Source organism: Emydura macquarii, unplaced genomic scaffold, assembly GCF_026122565.2.
Source record: "Emydura macquarii macquarii isolate MOO-44397 ecotype Brisbane River unplaced genomic scaffold, CSIRO-AGI_Emac_v2 contig_2473, whole genome shotgun sequence".
NCBI classification, from domain to species: domain Eukaryota; kingdom Metazoa; phylum Chordata; order Testudines; family Chelidae; genus Emydura; species Emydura macquarii.
Genome location: NW_027132610.1, coordinates 19,439,442 through 19,456,873, shown reverse-complemented (window position 1 = coordinate 19,456,873; position 17,432 = coordinate 19,439,442). Strand labels below are relative to the sequence as shown.

General features: G+C 45.5%; 2 protein-coding genes across 2 annotated transcripts in view; one reads left to right on the top strand and one right to left on the bottom strand.

Moving 5' to 3' along the window:
* SETDB2 (SET domain bifurcated histone lysine methyltransferase 2) overlaps positions 1-17,432 on the top strand; it is a 99,899-nt gene that overhangs the window by 883 nt on the left and 81,584 nt on the right. The window contains exons 2-4 of the mRNA XM_067562712.1: positions 738-1,092; positions 1,998-2,057; positions 4,291-4,413. Of these exons, the coding sequence (XP_067418813.1) occupies positions 1,059-1,092; positions 1,998-2,057; positions 4,291-4,413 (217 nt within the window). The 5' untranslated portion in view covers positions 738-1,058. The remainder of the gene's footprint in view (positions 1-737; positions 1,093-1,997; positions 2,058-4,290; positions 4,414-17,432) is intronic.
* The window catches only part of CAB39L (calcium binding protein 39 like), a 146,881-nt gene that overhangs the window by 90,593 nt on the left and 38,856 nt on the right, over positions 1-17,432 (bottom strand). The gene's annotated exons all lie outside the window — the stretch shown is intronic.

Sequence of the window (17,432 nt, the reverse complement as noted above, 5' to 3'; positions counted from 1 at the left end):
GCACGTGTATTGTTGTTTGCAGGATTGCATCCTCTGATGTTGCTGAATATTGGGTTTTGATGGCAAGAATGCATCCACAAATGTGCACCTTGAAAAATTTACACAGTGAAATAAAAACTTAGACACCATTGACTTTTTAAAAAAAATCAGATTTCTGTATGTTGCACCTACTGTAGTTACAAGTAACTCCCCAGGTTATTAAAACTAAAAGATTTAGAGGAAATAAGCCAGCTTCACTGTTTCCCCTATATAGTATGACTATTTCCAGTAGGAGAATGAAGAACTTTCTTTTAAAAAATGACTGGCAGGGGGAAACATATCAGACTGAAGGATCCATGTAGTTCCTGAAGCTACTTCTAATATGTTATTTTTTTTTAAATTGACTAGCTTTTAAATTGATGGTGCCCCTTTAAAGTGTCATCAATTAATTATATGTAAGCTCATTGCATAACCTCGTTAAGTTTCATTTCTGGGCAACTTGGATGCTCAGTGCAGGGAGGGGGGAATTTCTCTTCTATCTTCACTCTCTTTCCTTGGTGACTGGTACAAAAGGAAAAAGGAGGAAGATCTTTGATAATATCACTTTTAAATATACTGTAAATCTGTTCAATTCAGCAGCAGTTCACTTCTGTTACTTTTATATTTCTGATCTGTCTCTGGTGGAAAGTAATGCTGCTTGTTTGATCTTGGAAATAATCACTATACATTTCTTTAAACTTTTTTTCTTTAATTTACAGAGGAATGGAATTTTCTTGGCCAAAGGAGAAAGAAGGGTGGTTTTATGAGACCAAAAGAAGCACTACGGATTTTGGAGCAATTACGTTACAACAATAAAGAGTTGTTGGCAACAGAAGATTCACTTCATGTTCCTTAAATATTGGTTGTCGTTGGAAATTTAATTGTGCCCCTAATTCAGCATGGAATCTGGCTCTTCCCTCAAGAGCAGAATAATAAATTGGGGAATGCAGTTCTAGGACAGCACGTTCATAATGTTCTATTCTAGCCTGTGTTTAGTTCAGTTAATGTTCTAATTATTTTTTGAAGCACGACATACATGCATGCAACTACTTCAAAGAATGGAAGGAAAAAAAAGTAAGTTTTCTTTTTTTAATTAAAAAATCATTGGACAGATCTTTTGATGGAATTTTCTGTAACCAAACTGGGTAGGATTGGTCAGCCTTCGCTTGAAAACAAGACACCAGCCTAACTAAATTAGAGTGATTAAAGCTGTTAAAATGACACAATTTGGCTAAAGCCACTGAGTTTGTGCTAATTTTTTTTTTTTTAAAGAATGTATATATCAAAGTTAACTGGAAGCAATTTACTCTTATCTGGCATTTCTGGCTCTGTATTTGTAGCATACACATTGTATTCTTTAGATTATTCAGCATCCTCTGTGTCCACATTAGCATTTGCCAGAAATATTATATCCTTCCTCTGGAGAAAGAGTGCCATCTTACATGTGCCTATAACCTATTACTCAAGCAGAGTTATCTTTACTTTGCCTTGCATCTCCTGGGGTCAAAATTCAGGGTTTTTTCCAGAGTCTATAGGCCTGCCACTGTTCCTGGATAAGTTTACTTTCAATGCAATCGGTATTTGGCAACTTTAACAGAAAAGAGAATCATAAACTAAAAAGAAGTGAAAAATGAACATACCTAGCTGAATACTGTCAAAAGTGTTGCTAGTTTGGCAACACTTTGACACTTTTGGGCTTGTAGGAGATGATTCCTAATAAAAATAAATACAACCTCACAGACTCCTCAACTAGCTGCTTTTAGCGGCAGCTTGCCAAAGCGTGTGTAGCCTTGGCAGTGAGATGGTTTTCTCTTTCCCCTATAAGCACCTTCTCAGATAGTGCTGTCACAAATGACTACTGTAGTTAAAGCTAGCTGAATGAAAACTGTTTGAAGGAACTTGTTAAGAAGCAAGAGGTTGCCAGCATCTGATCTTGCTCTAATCTTTTTATCTATCTGTTTATACTGTGCCTTTCACAGTAGCATCAGAGCGCCTGGATGTGGAGACCCATAGCACTGTCTGTGGAGGGAGAGATGAAGGTGATGTCATCTGGATTTTTTTCCATTTTGGGGGTAGACGAGATGTGGTGGTAAATGAGTAGAGCTTGTGGAAGTTGTGGTGGGAATGGTAGCCTGAAGGCAAAATTCTACCACAAGGTAGGTATAATAGGCAGTCACAGTGCAAGTTCCCTGTACTCAGCTGGAAAGAGACCTCCTTGAGGTCTAAGAGAGTAATTATATCTCCATGGCCATTCAGTCCTTGGCCTCTGCTGGGACTGCCGACAACAAGGGTGCCAAAAGTGGAGGTGACATTAGAAACGTGGATACCTGTCCACTGAGAACTGGATCATGAACTTGTTTCACATAGGGCATCAAACAACCAAGATTCTTTCTAAATAATTATACCAAACTTATTGCCCTGGCATGTCAACACAAGGAAGAATATGTGAAGTGCTTTGAAGAGAAAAAGCACTAATTGTAATAACAGTAATTTTTGTTCTTTGTTGACCTGGGCTGGATTTGAACTGCTGATCCAGAGATGAAAGGCTCTGGGTACTACTGCCAAACCTTTGAGGTAGCTAGTTCACCATTAGCATCCAGACATAACAATTGTTGAAACAGCTGAAAAGAGGTAAATCATGGAAGCAACTGTACAGGGTTGTAATCTTGCTGTGACAAAACCTGCTACTGAATTTGCTAATACTTAACATAACTTTTATTAAAAGAAAAAAAACTTTTTTCCAATTTTTTTTTTAAACAAATAAAAATCCCTCAAGGAATAAAAGGACTTTTAGAAGTGCAGGGATGTCTCGTGGGATTGTTGTGTGTTGGTGTGCTGACGTGGGATTCCACCTGACCAGTTGGTGTGTTTTCAGGGGTGAACATTGGTCTTCTTTGTGTTATCCATTTCTGTGAATTCAAAGGTTAGAGAGAAGGTATTGACAGATGGCAAGTGCCCTCCCCTCCAGTCAGTTTAATGGAAAAAAAGCACTCCCCAAATCTTGCCTCTTAATATTAAAGGTGAGCCCATTGCTGCCACCTATACGATTCTGATCTCACACTCATAAGAGACTGATGCTTTGTGTTCCTCTTCTCCCTCTCCAGAAACCAGCTCCACTTACATTACTCAACAGTTTATTTGGTAATCAGAAACCATAGTTTGCCAAAGGAAACTATACAGCTGGAAATATTTATGTCATGTCCTTGCAAGTATCCGGACATGTTATCCTGTGATTTCTTGGAAGATAATGTGCATAATGATTTTATGTCTGAGGATATTCACCCATCCAAATTAGCAGTCTGAGACCATAACATAACTTTATCACAGTTAGAGGGGATCTTTATTTAGAAATTAGTTAGGTGATAAGACAGATCTAGTTCTCCCTGGATTCTTTCATGGACAAAGAAGAGGCATCTTAATACTGATAATACATTTCCTTGTCCTGACTGATTTTTTTGACACATTGAAGAAGCACTTTTTATTGGAGACCTTTCCAGTTAAAATATTGGTAGCACTAGGCACTCCCACAAAGGGATTTCTATTTTAGACTGTATAATGGGGGCTCATGTGCTTTGCAAGAGAGAGGAGGAGTATGGGGCCAGGAACTATATTAATTGGCTTTTCTGTTTTAAAAATATGCTTTTTATAACCATACCCAAAGAGGGAGGTATGCTTCTGGATGTGGTATCAGTTATTAAAACTAACACCACATGGCAAACAAACTTGTTAAGATGCGCTTGCCTGAAAATGTTTGTGTTTTTTTTTTTTTTGGTAAATATACTAAATATATTGCTAGGATAGCAGTTATCAACTTGTGGGGATGTAAAAAACTTGTAGAAGCTTGGTAAAATACCTTTTGTGTGATGCAGACCAGTCAACTAAAAAAATTGTTCTTCTGAATTATTATGAGCCTCAGTGATAATTCATATCTAGTAGGAATAACTTAACAGCACCTAGCGAGAGGGTGAACTCTGTTAGAGGCAAGGAGAAGATCCTAAACTTCCTTTCTGTTTAATGGTACCAGAATTTTAGCAAGGGACACCTGAATCTCCAGAAGGCCCCTCAAGCACATCACTAAATTACACTTTCATTTTTAGTTTAGATTTAGGGCCAGATTTTTAAAAGTATTTAGGTGGCTAAAGATGTCAAGAGGGGTTTAGTGGGATTTTTAAAAGTGCCAAGGAGCCTGCATGTTTAGGCACCTAAATGCCTTGAAAAATCTGGCCGTTAGAAACTGATTGCTCTTGTTAAAAATGGAAATGTGCATTTCAGGTGATGCAGAGATGTTTTGGAGGCAAATGGAAGATGAAAGAGTGGACTTCATATTTGAGCAGGTGCAAAACGTATTGCTGTCTCTGAAACAAAAGATCAAGGATAGAACTGCAACCAACGAAGGTTTGAAACCCTTATAATAGTTATGCATGACTAGAATCAAATCTTGTCACCTTACATGAAGCTGTTTGATAACTTGCTAGACTTTAGCTGTAACTTTAAAAATATATATATTTTTGTGCCCAAGGATGGTATCATTACTTACTATTCATATTATCATAGCACCTAGGAGCCCCACTCATGGACGAGGACCCGATTGTGCTAGATGCTGTACAAACATGGGACAAAAAGACAATCCCTGCCCCAAAGAGCATGGGGTACACCTGCACTAGCAACTGTACATGTCAGTGCTCATAGTTGTCTCATAACCCCCCTCCAGTCCACACCTAAATCCCAGAAGCACATGTCTGAAGTGAATAGAGGGCGAGTAAGTTAGTACACCTGAAGAGTGTGGGTAAGTACATGTCACAGGCTGTGGCATGGCCCCACACCTGTGCTAGTTTGCAGTGTTAACAGTCTAAGGGGCAAGTATCTGGTCTCGAATTTCACTAGTCCTCTGCATCCATTCCCACAATGCACTGAACTTGGTCCTGCCTGACCCTCCTTACCCAATCTATAAAAGTCTCTGTCCCCCCATTGTCATGAGTAGTGACAGGCTGCACTAACTACATCAAAATAGCTTTCCACTGCACTCTTTAGATCAATACAGATGAACGTGAATCCTGCTCCAAGAGCAGTCGCCCAACCCACAAGCCACACCCATGTGCCAGTCAATGTGTGCTTGGAACGCAGTGTACTCTACTTCTTCACCTGGAGTGGCAGGAACATACACCCGTATTGGGAAACTTCACAGAGGCTGGAGCAGGTGGGCAATCAGAGGGTTCTGTCCTCATATTGGGAATGCATCAAGCACTTGAGGCTCCAGGACAGAAGAGCAAAAGACTTCCAACAGTTGCGTTGGCAAAGCTCGTCGTACATGCCCCTTCTATGATGATCAGAACTGGGTGCTGTCAGAGCTCCCAGTACAAGACCTGAAGTGGCTCATGCTCCTTTCCTTAAGCCCCCAGCCTCATTGTCTGACAGGAGGCCAATGAGGGCCAGGGTGAGAAGGCAGCAGGGTCCACTGGATGCCTGGAAGACCCAGAGGATAAAGAGCATGTGATTCTCCACCTCTACCCAAAGGAGCCAGTTAGGAAGGCTCCTCCCCCGATGAAACTGAGGAGGACCCCGAGCTGTGGCAGGAACCAGAAACTCTGGCTGGTAAGTTACAATGAACCCCCACCTTCCTCACCAATATTGCCTCTTGCTTTGGTCTGTACTCCTTGAATTTAAAATTCACGGTATTTGAAGTACTGTGCACTGACTTTTCCTCTCTGGATATTATGTCGTGCATTGTTATGTCTGAGTTTGAACTGCAGTGCTGTTCAAACGCCCTATCCCCTTACCAGGCTCCTTCAGCTCCCCTGACCTCTATCCAACCTCTGCTCTGCTCCACCCTGAAATAGTCCCCAAGAAAGACACTGCTATATATCAGTGATTTTATTGATTTCTGATGAACAACTGTTATGCATTCAGCTAAAGCTATGTTTTAAAAACAGATTATTAATGAAAAACCATTGAGCATTTCTCAGCCAGCAGTCAGGTGGCAATGGTCCCAGAGCTATATGGAGTGCGGGAAAGGAAGGAGCAGGTTAGAAAGCTCCCGATTGGGGATGGGACAGTTGAGGAAAACTTAGTTGTTTGTTTGTGTAAAGTTAGGCAGCTGTCTTTTGTCCTTTGGAAGATTACACAGTTACGGTGCTTCTCCCACCCCCTGGTCTTGCCATCCCCTTGCAAATGGGAGCTGCACAGAAGGGATGGTGGGAGTGATGTTGAAGGGCAGCGAGGTTAGGTCCAGGATAGAGAAGGGAACTGAACACAGTTCTAGAACACTTTGGTTATTTGGGGAAAAAGTTAGTCACAGGAGTCCTTTTTGCCATTAAAGATTACAAAATTTTTACTGCCCCTGCCCCTGTCACTGGTGTCTGGCCTCTCTCTGCACTGAACTGTGCACAAACCAGGGGAAATGGGTAGAAGAAGAATCCAGTCTAGTGTTTGGATAAACACAGTGTGGTGTCCCTTTGCAGTGTGGGGGCTTGTGGTGATTACCTGAAATCTCGGGAAAACAAAGTTGTAGTGCGTCTCTTTCTTTCCACATCCATTTCACCATTGTTAGGCTGGCATTGTCCGTGACTTCAGCATTGGTGGTTGTGCCTACTGGTTAGAGCAGGAATTGGTAGTCAGAAATCAGAGCCAAGGGTCAGAACCAGAGTCAGAAGCCAAATGCCAAAGCTAAGGGTCAGAGCTGAAGTCAGGAATTGGAGCTGAGGGTCAGGGCCTGGACCAGGTTTCCTGGAATGAGCTAAGGCTGAAGAAGAGCTGGAACAGGGCAGGAGCAAGGTTGGAAACAGGTAGGCACAGGAGCTTTTGCAGCTGTGGGTGAACGCTTTGAGCAGCCACTGAGCTGCTGCTGCTGGGCTTAAGAGCCGGTCTGCTGATGCTTCACACCAGTCAGGTGGTGTAGCCAATCAGGCAGCCTACTACAGGCCTGCTGGGCTCCTTTGGTTGCCCAGAGACTGGCTCTGCTGCAGGTCCTGCTTCCTGACAGTAGCCCTCCACCCCACTCTATTGTGCCTCCTAGGGGCCTCAGGGCCTGGTTTCGTGGGGTAGTTCTAATGGAATTCTTGCAATAAGTCTGGAATGTGGGTGTTCTCTACCAGTTCTCAGGATGGCTCCTCCAGAGTGTAGCATTTCCAGACCACCGGGTACTGGAGCCTTCCCCTACCTCGCCTAGAGTTGAAGATTTGGTGAACCAAGTACTCCTCTGGTCCTCAGACTATTATGCATGGCACTGGCATATTGGAGCAGTTTGGGTATGGGTTCTCAGTGTAAGGCTTTAAAAATGTGATATGAAAGACAGGGTTGATGGATTTGGTCCACTGTAACCTGAAAGCCACTGGCTTTCTCCATTCTGTAATCTTGAAGGGGCCAAGGTGTTGGTAGTCTAGTTTGGGCTAGGATGAGCAGTTTGATTTAAGGTTCTGGGTGGAGAGCCACACGTTGTCGCCTATGGCCAGATTGGGGGGTGGCCAGATTGGAGGCAGCCTGATGGTCTTGTCTGCATGGTGTTTATAGGCTTCTCTGGAGGACTGCAAGTGTTCCTTGAGCTCCTGGTGTAGGTAGGAAGCTAAATCTGCAGCAGCCAGTACTGGGCAGCTCATGGGTAAGTCTAGGTAGAAGGGGGGGTGGAAGCCATAGTTTGCAAAGAATGGGCTATGTTGAGTTGAGGCGTGGTCTGCGTTGTTATATGCGAAGTCAGCACAGCAGTGAAAGCCAGTCATCCTGATGGCAGCTCAAAAAGCAGCCAAGATACTGCTCCAAGATTTGATGGACTGTTTGCCCATTGGTCTGTGGTAGTAAGCAAAGTAGCATTCTATGCTAAGGAGTCTGAGAAGTTCCCACCAGAATCAGGAAATGAACTGGGGACCCCAGTCTGATACAGTGCCCATCAGTAATCCATGGCAGCGGAAGCCATTTTCCAGGAAGAGCTGGGCTGTCTGTTGTGCTGTAGGAACAGCACAACATGGGATGAAGCACCCCATCTTTGTTAGGAGGTTGACAACAACCAAGGCATTGGAGGGATGGCAGAAGGCAGAAGGAGACCTAGGGCGGTTGGTTGTGGGATTTTGGTGAAGGCACAGAGATAACAGGACTTTAGATAATCCTTGATGTAAGCTTGTAGGCCTGGCCACCAGAAGCTCCTCAAGACCAGATTCCAGGGCTTAAATTGGGTAAAATGCACCCCTCTGCAGGGAATCATGGCATATTTCAATAACTGAAGCCTAGGTTGTCGCTCTGGAACATAAATACGACTCTTGAGACAAAGGAGGCTATTCTGTAGTCGGATCCCCAAGTTGGGTTGGGTATTCACATCGTTCAGAGCCTGACAGATCTGGTTTGCAAATAGGTCATCAAGGAGAAGGGAGCAGATGGAGGACATCTGACTGTTGTCGATCATTCTGTTGACAGAGTTGGTCCTTGAGCACGGAGGCAGAGAGCTCTTCTTTAGATTTGAGCATTTAGTCTTCCATATGTACTTCTAGTTCTTGTGGTCCATTGGAACTGGGCTCCATCTAGGAAGTAGTGTCACTCCTTGAAAGCTGCCTTAATAATCAGTAGCTCTGTGTCCCAGAGATGGTCATTTTCTCCCATAAGCGTTAGCTTCTAAGAGTAAAAGGCACAGGGAAAGAGCAGATTGAGTGGGCCCACATGTTGAGATAATACTGCACCTATGGTGTCAGCCTCAATCCTAAATGGTTTGTGAGATTTGGGTGACTCCTGATGGGTACTGAGGTGAATGTCCTCTTCTGTCAATCAAAGTTTCTGTGGACCAGATTAACCGCGGTTCCTCTTGCAGCAGCACTGTTATAGGTGCAACCAGGCTAGAGAATCCTTTAATAAATTGCTTGTAAAAATTGGCGAATCCCAGGAATCACTGCATCCTGTATATGTCCTTGGGCACAGCCCAGTGTGATACCATGGACCCACACAAGGGGCAGTAATGAGTCCCTTGGGTGAGATGATATATCCCCAGAATTCCACTGTGTCCTTATCAAACTCATATTTCTCAGGCTTTGCATAGAGGTGGTTTTGGTGGAATTTCTCCAAGATAGTGTGTGCATGATGGGTTGTGGAGCTCCTGACTTTCAGAGAAAATGAGGATTTCATCCATGTAATTGCCAACAAATTGGTCCAGCATGTTCATAAAGATGTCATTTATGAAATGGTGGAAGTTCACTGGGGCATTGCACAACCCCAATGGCATGACCAAATATTCAAAGTGGCCATATCTGGTACCGAAGGCACTCTTCCATTCATCTCCTTTCAGGATCCTCACCAAGTTATAAGCTCCACAGAGGTCCAACTTTGTGAAGACCCGCAGGAAAGCAGAGTCTTTTGAACAGCTCGTTAATAAATGGTAAGGGGTACTGGTTTCAGACTGTAGTCTTGTTCAGAGCTCAGCAGTCCACACAAGGGTGGAGGGGATCCATCTTTCTTTGCCACAGAGAAGATCTGGGGCCTCCACTGGGGATGTGGAGGTGCAAATGAATCCCTTCTGTAGGTTTTCCTCAAGACAGACCCAAAGTGCCTGTAGTTTGGGTTTGGATTGTGAGTAAATGTACCGGAATGGAAACTCTGCTCCCTGCTGGGGGTTGATGAGGTAGTAGTAGCTACCACCCTATCGGAGCTACACCCTTTGGTTGAACATGTTGGCATAGTGTTGATATTTAATTGGAATCAGTGGACTCATTGGGGAGGTGGTGCGGGTTGCCGGGGTTGCTTTGGGATCCTCCCTTTGCATCTCTGAAATCTTTGGAGGACCGAGTATGCCACAGTGGGTTGCCGGTCCCAGAGCGGCTCTCATGAAAGAGGTTTGTTGGCAAGATGGAGAATCCAAGTGTGCTGTGCCTGACTGCCAGCAGACATGAGGGTTGTGGATGATGAGGCAGGGTATGTCAAGGACAACTGATAAATGTGGTGCATGAATTCATCTAAACTGGAGAATTTCTTGATGGCCTCAAAGGATAGTTACTTCTAAGGGAGCTGTCTGGTAGGTGATTGGTTCTGATGAAAGAGGTGACCCATCTGTGGACTCCACTAACTCAGGTCTTTATGCTCGGTGGGTATACTGTGTAGTCATGTGAACTTCAGGTCCATGAAATTGCCTGAGGCACCCAAGTCCACCAGTGCCTCTAGGTTGATGCTGGGTGTATCAGAGTGCTGGAGCTGGAGAGGGAGTTGCAGTCATGTTAGATACTGATTGGCCATCACCAGGGTACCGGTGGACAAGAGTTGGTGTAGGCTGCTGCGGGAGGGGAAGGGCGCCAATCCAGCCTGAAGCCTTCTGTCAGGGCTGGGGTTTGCTGTTTCTCAGGCAAGGTGCAGATTGAACCTTGGCTGGGCAGCTTGATGCAAAGTGCAGTATAGGCCTGAGGCCTGGCAATAATTCTGGAGCCATACCTGATTGACCTGCATGTGTTCAAACAATGGAGAGAGGACTAGTGATGGGGGGCGGGGGGGAACTGGGGCAGGGCTTGTAGGGGTCAGGCAGACCACCTTTTTTCTTGATGGTGGTGTTCAGTCAGGTGGTAGTCGATCTTGATGCGATGGTTGACTAAGGCATCCGGCCAGATGGAGATTCCACATATGCAGTTCATTGTTCAAGCCAAGCCAGAAATGATAACACAACATTAATATTGTCGTTTAGGCCAAGCTGGAAATAACCCTGGGTGGCCTTCTTCCACTTGAGGTCCACTATGAAGTGTTAGAACTTTGCTGTGTATATAGCAACTGCCCGGCATCCCCACAGTTTTGGCTTAACGCTTGGAACTTGGGTCATCGAAGATCACCGCCATAGCTCGAAGGAAGTCCTCAAATCGTCCCAGAAGCAGGCTTGATTTTTTCCAGCAGCAGAGTTGTCCAAGGCAGGGCCTCCCCAGTAAGCAGGCTGATAATCAGTCCCACTCAGGCTTGGTCAGTGGGGTACAACTGTGAGTGTAGCAGAAGTAGGAGCTGACACTGATTTAGGAACCCACAAAATTTGTCACGATCACCATTAAACTTATCAGGTAGGGGGAGCTTGGGCTTGCACAGAGCAGGGGTTGGAGCTGAAGGTGGTGCAGCTTGCACTGCAGGACTGCATTCTGCAATTCTGCAACAACCTAGGCCTGCAAAGTCTGTAGGGCTCCCAATGTATGCTAGAGAGAGATGAGCCTTTGTAGAATCCATGCTCATCCTATCTGCTCTAGTTCCCTTAGCAATCGTGCTGGGGCTGCTCAAACTGTCAATGACTGGGACATTGGTGGCTGTGCCTAGTGGTGAGAGCAGGAGTTGGTAGTTAGGAACTTGAGCCCAGGGTCAGAGCTGGAGCCAGAGGCCAGAGCCCAGGGTCAGAGATCAGGAATCAGAGCTGAGGGTCAGGACCTGGTTGTCTGGAGTGAGGCAAGGCTGGGTTCAAGGCAGGAGCAAGGCTGGGAACAAGTAGGCACAGGAACTGTCACAGCTTTGGGCAAATGCTTTGACCAGCTACCCAGCTGCTGTTGCTTAATAGCCAGTCTGCTGACTCTTCCAACTGATCAGGCCACGTAGCCAGTCAGGCAACCTAACTACAGAGCAGCTGTGTTCATTAGGTCAACCAGAGACTGGCTCTGCTGCAGCCCTGCTGCTTCCGGACTGGCTCTGCTGCAGACCCTGGTTCCTGACAGACGCGGGGCAGGATTTTCTGGTGATGCTGAGGCAGGTGGGGGATGTTTGTGGTTTGCGTCTCCCTTTGCACAGAAACCTCACATGCTAGCTGAGAATAGAGTCCATTTACAGATGAGTTGCCTCTCAGCCCTGTAAATGTATTTCAGAAAATTTCTGGTGTAGCAGGAACTCCAGCCGGGTCTTGAGGTTCAATGGCAGTGCAAATCTGCTTGGTCCACCTTCATAACTGACTAACTCTCTCCACTAGCTATATGTGTAAGGGTGGATCCTTAGCACAAACATCTCTCTGGCACTGATTGCCAGCTCTCCTCCAGAGGCCTAGAAAGCCACTTCTGTTTTCAATTCTGGTACCTTAAAAACTATTTTATCCAAATGTTGGCCATCCTTTAAAGAAGAAATTGCAAACCGGTAACATAGCCCTTGGAGTGACCTGCCTCCTCCTCCTCCCTCCAGCCTATTGAGACACTGAACATTTTAAGTATTTTAAAACATTAGTACATTTTTCTTAGCATTACTAGCCTCTGTTCCTTCTTCATGGGCTGCAGAAGTCATCTGAGAACCAAGGATAATTTAACAGTTGCATTTCTGAAAGGCTGAAAAGTATCAAAATTGTAGCCTTTTACAGCAAAGTTATGTTATATGGGAGGATTTCTTGGCTTCTTCCAAAAGGAAAAAAAATGCCACCTTTTTCTTTAAATTGGCAGGACCTTCAGCTCCCAAGAGGTAAACCATTCCTCCAGGAGAGTAGGAGCAGCAGCCCAGAGATAGTAGAAGCAGACAGTGAAGGACCAGGGAGGAGCTGCTCATAGAGATGGACTGGAGGAACCAGGAGCGGTTTGAATTCCTCAAATCACAAGAGAATTGGGCTCTTCATCAGGAAGAAATGTTGATGAACCAGTTCCTGGAGCCGGAGGCACACCATAGGGAGTGGGAGCATTCCCTAATGGAGAGGCTCTTTGAACTAGTGACCAAATGAGTTTGGGGTCTGCCTGGTGGTGGAGCCACTGAACCTGTCTGTGAACCTCCAGCCATCAACGCCACCATCTCCTCTTCCTCTGGCTGCTGCCCAATGTACTGCTGAGCTGGAGGATCCTCTTTTAAGGACCCCCGCCCTCCTCCTTCCCCGAGTGACTGGGTAGAGAACATGGAGCCTGCAGGACTGCTGGGATCTGACTCTCTACTGGCACCCAAAACGTCTTGCAGGGGGGACCTACCTGATCGTCCAGGAGAGGAACAGTGAGCCTCTGGGAGACCTGGAGTCCCACCAAGTGCCCACCCCCAAATCCTGTGCAGGAGACCTATTCTGTTTTCCCCAAGAGAGATTTTCCCATCGTCCTGCCCCCCCCCCCTTGTCAGGAGGAGGGCAAGGAGACGGGTGAAGAGATAGTAACGTTTAGCCAGTGGTCACGAATTCGTTCCTTTAACGTTTTAAAGATTGTTAGCTGACCTTTCTTTTTAAAAATATTTTAGTTATACGTTCCACCTAGTATGTTTAATAAATGTTATCATTTCCTTGACTTGCGTGTGGCCCCTCTTTCCTAAGTATAATGGACAGAAAATGTTTTCAGGTTCTGGATTGGACCCCACAATTCACAATTCAGCACATGAAACTGAATTATGTATAACTTTGTTGCCATGATACAGCAAATCCTTTTCTGTCTGTCTCAATCCCCACCTACCCAGGTTCAGAAGTATCCAAAGTCCAAAGATAGATGGGAGGGAGGGGAAAATGCAGTTAGTGTTATGAGCTTACAGAAAGCACTACTGGTTTACAACACAGCAGAATTGTACAATTCAGCAAAAGGGTAGATGAACGTCTCTATGACTTAGTTCACATGCAGAAATCGAAATTTCAGTAACAATACAGGCAATGACAGCATTTGCTACTACCCTGTTCCTAAATGCTTCCTCCTTTCACCCCCCAAAACCTTGACCAGTTGCAGCCGTTAGCATCACTGACAATGTACAATTAAAAAAAGAATGGCTGCGTACCCCACTCCTCTCGTACCCCTGCTCCTCCGCAAATGTTGATGAGATCATTAACAGAGATTGAGTGGTCCCAATAACAGAAGTTTGTAAACAAGTGTGAATAGTGAAAACAAACATTGCACAATGACCGCATTACAGCTTGGCCGTAGCACGGAACAAATCTCCTCACGTGATAACCCAGTGGAGGTGCCCTGTTATCATTGTCTTTAATCTGTGCAGTGTCACAGGAATGTGTGGTTTACAACCGGCAATGAGGGAGCAAAACCCTCACAAAGTTATGTAGCCCTACAAGTATGTACTCATGTTCCTTCATGTGCTTGAGGGTGTCCTTTAGTAGAAGCAGATGTCATTCTCTGCCTTCCTGTGTGATACCACCATACTGTGCCAGGTCTCCTTCATCTTCTGATTAGGCAAAGGTGTGTGAACATATGGCATGCCCTGATTTCCCTTGACTGCTGGGAATCAGGACCAGTGTGCATGCGCATGGGATCCAGCTGCCTGTGCAGAGTTTGTAAACCAGACTTGTCCTGTGCCCACTCGGGACAGAAACACTCCCCTTCACCCTCAAAAACGCTATGGAGTGCAAAGCAGGCAACAATTATACAAACAGCATTTGCCATGCTGACGTTCAGATGGGTGTGTTGGCAGCCAGCACCCATGTGATTTCAGTCTACCAAACACACACTCCAAGACCAGTCTACAGCTCCTGAGTTTGTAACTATCATTGATATTGAAATATGGTTTCATGAGCCAGATTAGGAGCAGGTATGCAGGGTTCCCCAAAATAACAGTTGGCATGGACAGGCTATACAGAACAATATCATTCCTAGGGAATAAAGTCCTTTCTTCCCCCTTCAAGTACAATCCTGATCTTCTCAGCACCCTGCTGTCATGAACCTTTCTAGTGTTTCCTAAGTTTGTATTGGTTAATCTGCCTCTGTGGTCCACCAAGCTTTGCATAATGAGTCAATAGTAGCCTTTTTGGTTCACAGACTCGCCCTTTGGGGTGGGCAGAGCATTGGATATGGGTATCATTGATAGCCCCTGCACAATTTGGAAACTCCATTCTCTGAAATCCAGCCATCATTTCTGGAACTTTTCTTATGGCAATCACCCCATGGCAGATCCCAGTGTTAATTGCCTCACAGACCTGCTCAGTCATGCCCCCAACAGTGGACTTTCCAGCCCCAAAGTGATTTGCAATGGACGTGTGGCTATCTGGTGTTGCCAGCTTCCACAGAGCAATAGTCACCCTCTTCTGCACCAGTATGGCTTCCCTCAATCAAGTGTTCTGATACTGGAGGTTTGGTGCAAGTTCCTCACATGGCTCCATGAAGATCTGTTTCCTCATTCAGGAGTTCTGAAGCCACCGCTGGCCATACCCGTTTTCGGAAATGATGTGATCCCACCACGCTTGTACCAGTTCTTCACCGGAAGCGGCAGTCCACCCAAGGGCATACCATGGCAATACCGGCATTTACCATATCTGTACCATGTAAGCTGAATGAATTGTCGTTGACCATAAAGGTCAGCCATCTTCAACATGTCTAAGTTCTGCGCAAATTCCACTGGGCATCTCACCAGTCACCTACACCACTTGCGTAAACGTTTGCCCCACGATAAGGAGCAAATCATCATTCCATTGCTCTGGGTCTTCCACCCAGTTCAGCAGGAATAACAGCGAGGGGCGATGCGATCAGGAACTGCCATTGGCAAATGAGTGAAGGTGGGGGACGGTATTAACAACATACAGCCAGTTGGCTCTGAGTGTCTTCCTGTGATGAGCAGAGCCTTAGGACTGCCTAACAGCAGTAGCAGTGTGTATACATGTACACTGTGTTATACCCATGTCAGCACAGGATAATGTGGATACTTGGCACGGTGAGCATGTGCATGGTCCAGTACTTAGTCATAGAATTGTAGGACTGGAAGGAACCTGGAGAGGTCTTCTAATCTAGTCCCCTGCACTCCAGGCAGGACCAAGCAATATCTAAACCATCCCTGACTGGTGTCTGTCCAACCTGCTCTTAAAAGTCTCCAGTGCTGCAGATTCCACAACTTCCCTCAGCAATTTATTCCAGTGCTTAACTGCCCAGACAGGAAGTTTTTTCTAATGTCCAACCTAAATCGCCCGTGCTGCAATTTAAGCCCATTTCCTCTTATCCTATCCTCAGAAGTTAACAAGAACAATTTTTCTCCCTCTTCCTGGTAACAACCTTTTATGTACTTGAAAACTCAGTCTTCTCTTCTTCAAACTAAACAAACCCAGTTTTTACAATCTTCCCTCATAGGTCATATTTTCTAGACCTTTAATAATTTTTGTTGCTCTTCTCTGGAATTTCTTCAATCTGTCCACATTTTTCCTGAAATGTGGTGCCCAGAATTGGACACTATACTCCAGCTGAAGCTTTATTAGAGCAGAATTGAGTGGAAGAATTTCTTCTTATGTCTTGCTTACAACCGTCCTGCTAATACAAGAAGTGGAGATATTTTTGGGTTTTTCTCTGAGTGCTGTGTGCATGCCTGTTCCCACCTCCCCCCATATGTTACTCATGTACCGTATTTCAGTGATGGGACCCGGGTGTGTGATCATTGCAGAGACCGCTAGAGGGTGGACGGGCCTTCCCCAGCCACACGGATCCAGACCTAGCCAGGACCCCCTGCCCTGGCCCAACCAGTTGCAACAGGTTGTGGCAGGTGGAGACCAAGAGGAGTGGCCACCTTGCCCGGGAAGGAGACAAAGGACTAGGGAGGGGCAAGGGGATGACTCAGGAGGGGTGAGGGGTTGGAAGAGCCAGTCCCCCGTGAGGGGTTGGGGGGCGGAGGGCCCAAGAGTGGGGCTCTGAAACTCTGCAGGTGATCACTGCTGTAACTCCTAATTAAGCTGCTAACAAAGTCTTTCTACACTGTGATCCTGAGATCTAATAAATCCTTCTGACTTCATGCTGGCTGTGAATCGCTTCTGACTGCAAAGTGGAGTGCATGGCCCCTTTGGGAGCATGTTAGAACTCCCAGGTCCCATCCAGGGGGCCCACGGGGAGTTCTGGCAGAGTAGGGGTGCTGAACTGTCCGAGGCCAGGGTCAGGAAGTGGCTGCTCTAGTGTGTGGAGACCCGAGGGCAGAGTCTTGACTGTTTGCGTCCCGTGTGGTTCCAGAGCACTGTTCCTGGAGGACTCCATCACAACATCTCAGAACAATGCTTGCTTTTTTTGCAACTGTGTGACATTGGTGACTCATATTTAGCTTGTGATCCACTGTTACTCCCAGATCCCTTTCTGCAGCACTCCTTCCTAGGCAGTCATTTCCCATTTTGTATGTGTGCAATTGATTGTTCTTTTCTAAGTGGAGTACTTTGCATTTGTCCTTATTGAATTTCAGTCAGTTTACTCAGACTATTTCTCCAGTTTGTCCAGATCATTTTGAATTTTAATCCTATCCAAAGCACTTGCAACCCCTCCCAGCTTGGCATCGTCTGTAAACTTTGTAAGTGTACTTTCTATGCCATTACCTAGATCATTGATGAAGATATTGAACATAATCGGACCAAGAACTGATCCCGTCGGGACCACACTCAATATGCCCTTCCAGCTTTACTGTGAACCACTGATAATTACTCTCCGGGTACCTTGTAGCAGCTCCATCTAGGTTGTATTTCCCTAGTTTGTTTATGAGACAGTCATGCGAGACAGTATCGAAAGCCTTACTATAGTCAAAATATATCACATTTATTGCTTCCCTCCATCCACAAGGCTTGTTACCCTGTCAAAGAACGCTATTAGGTTGGTTTG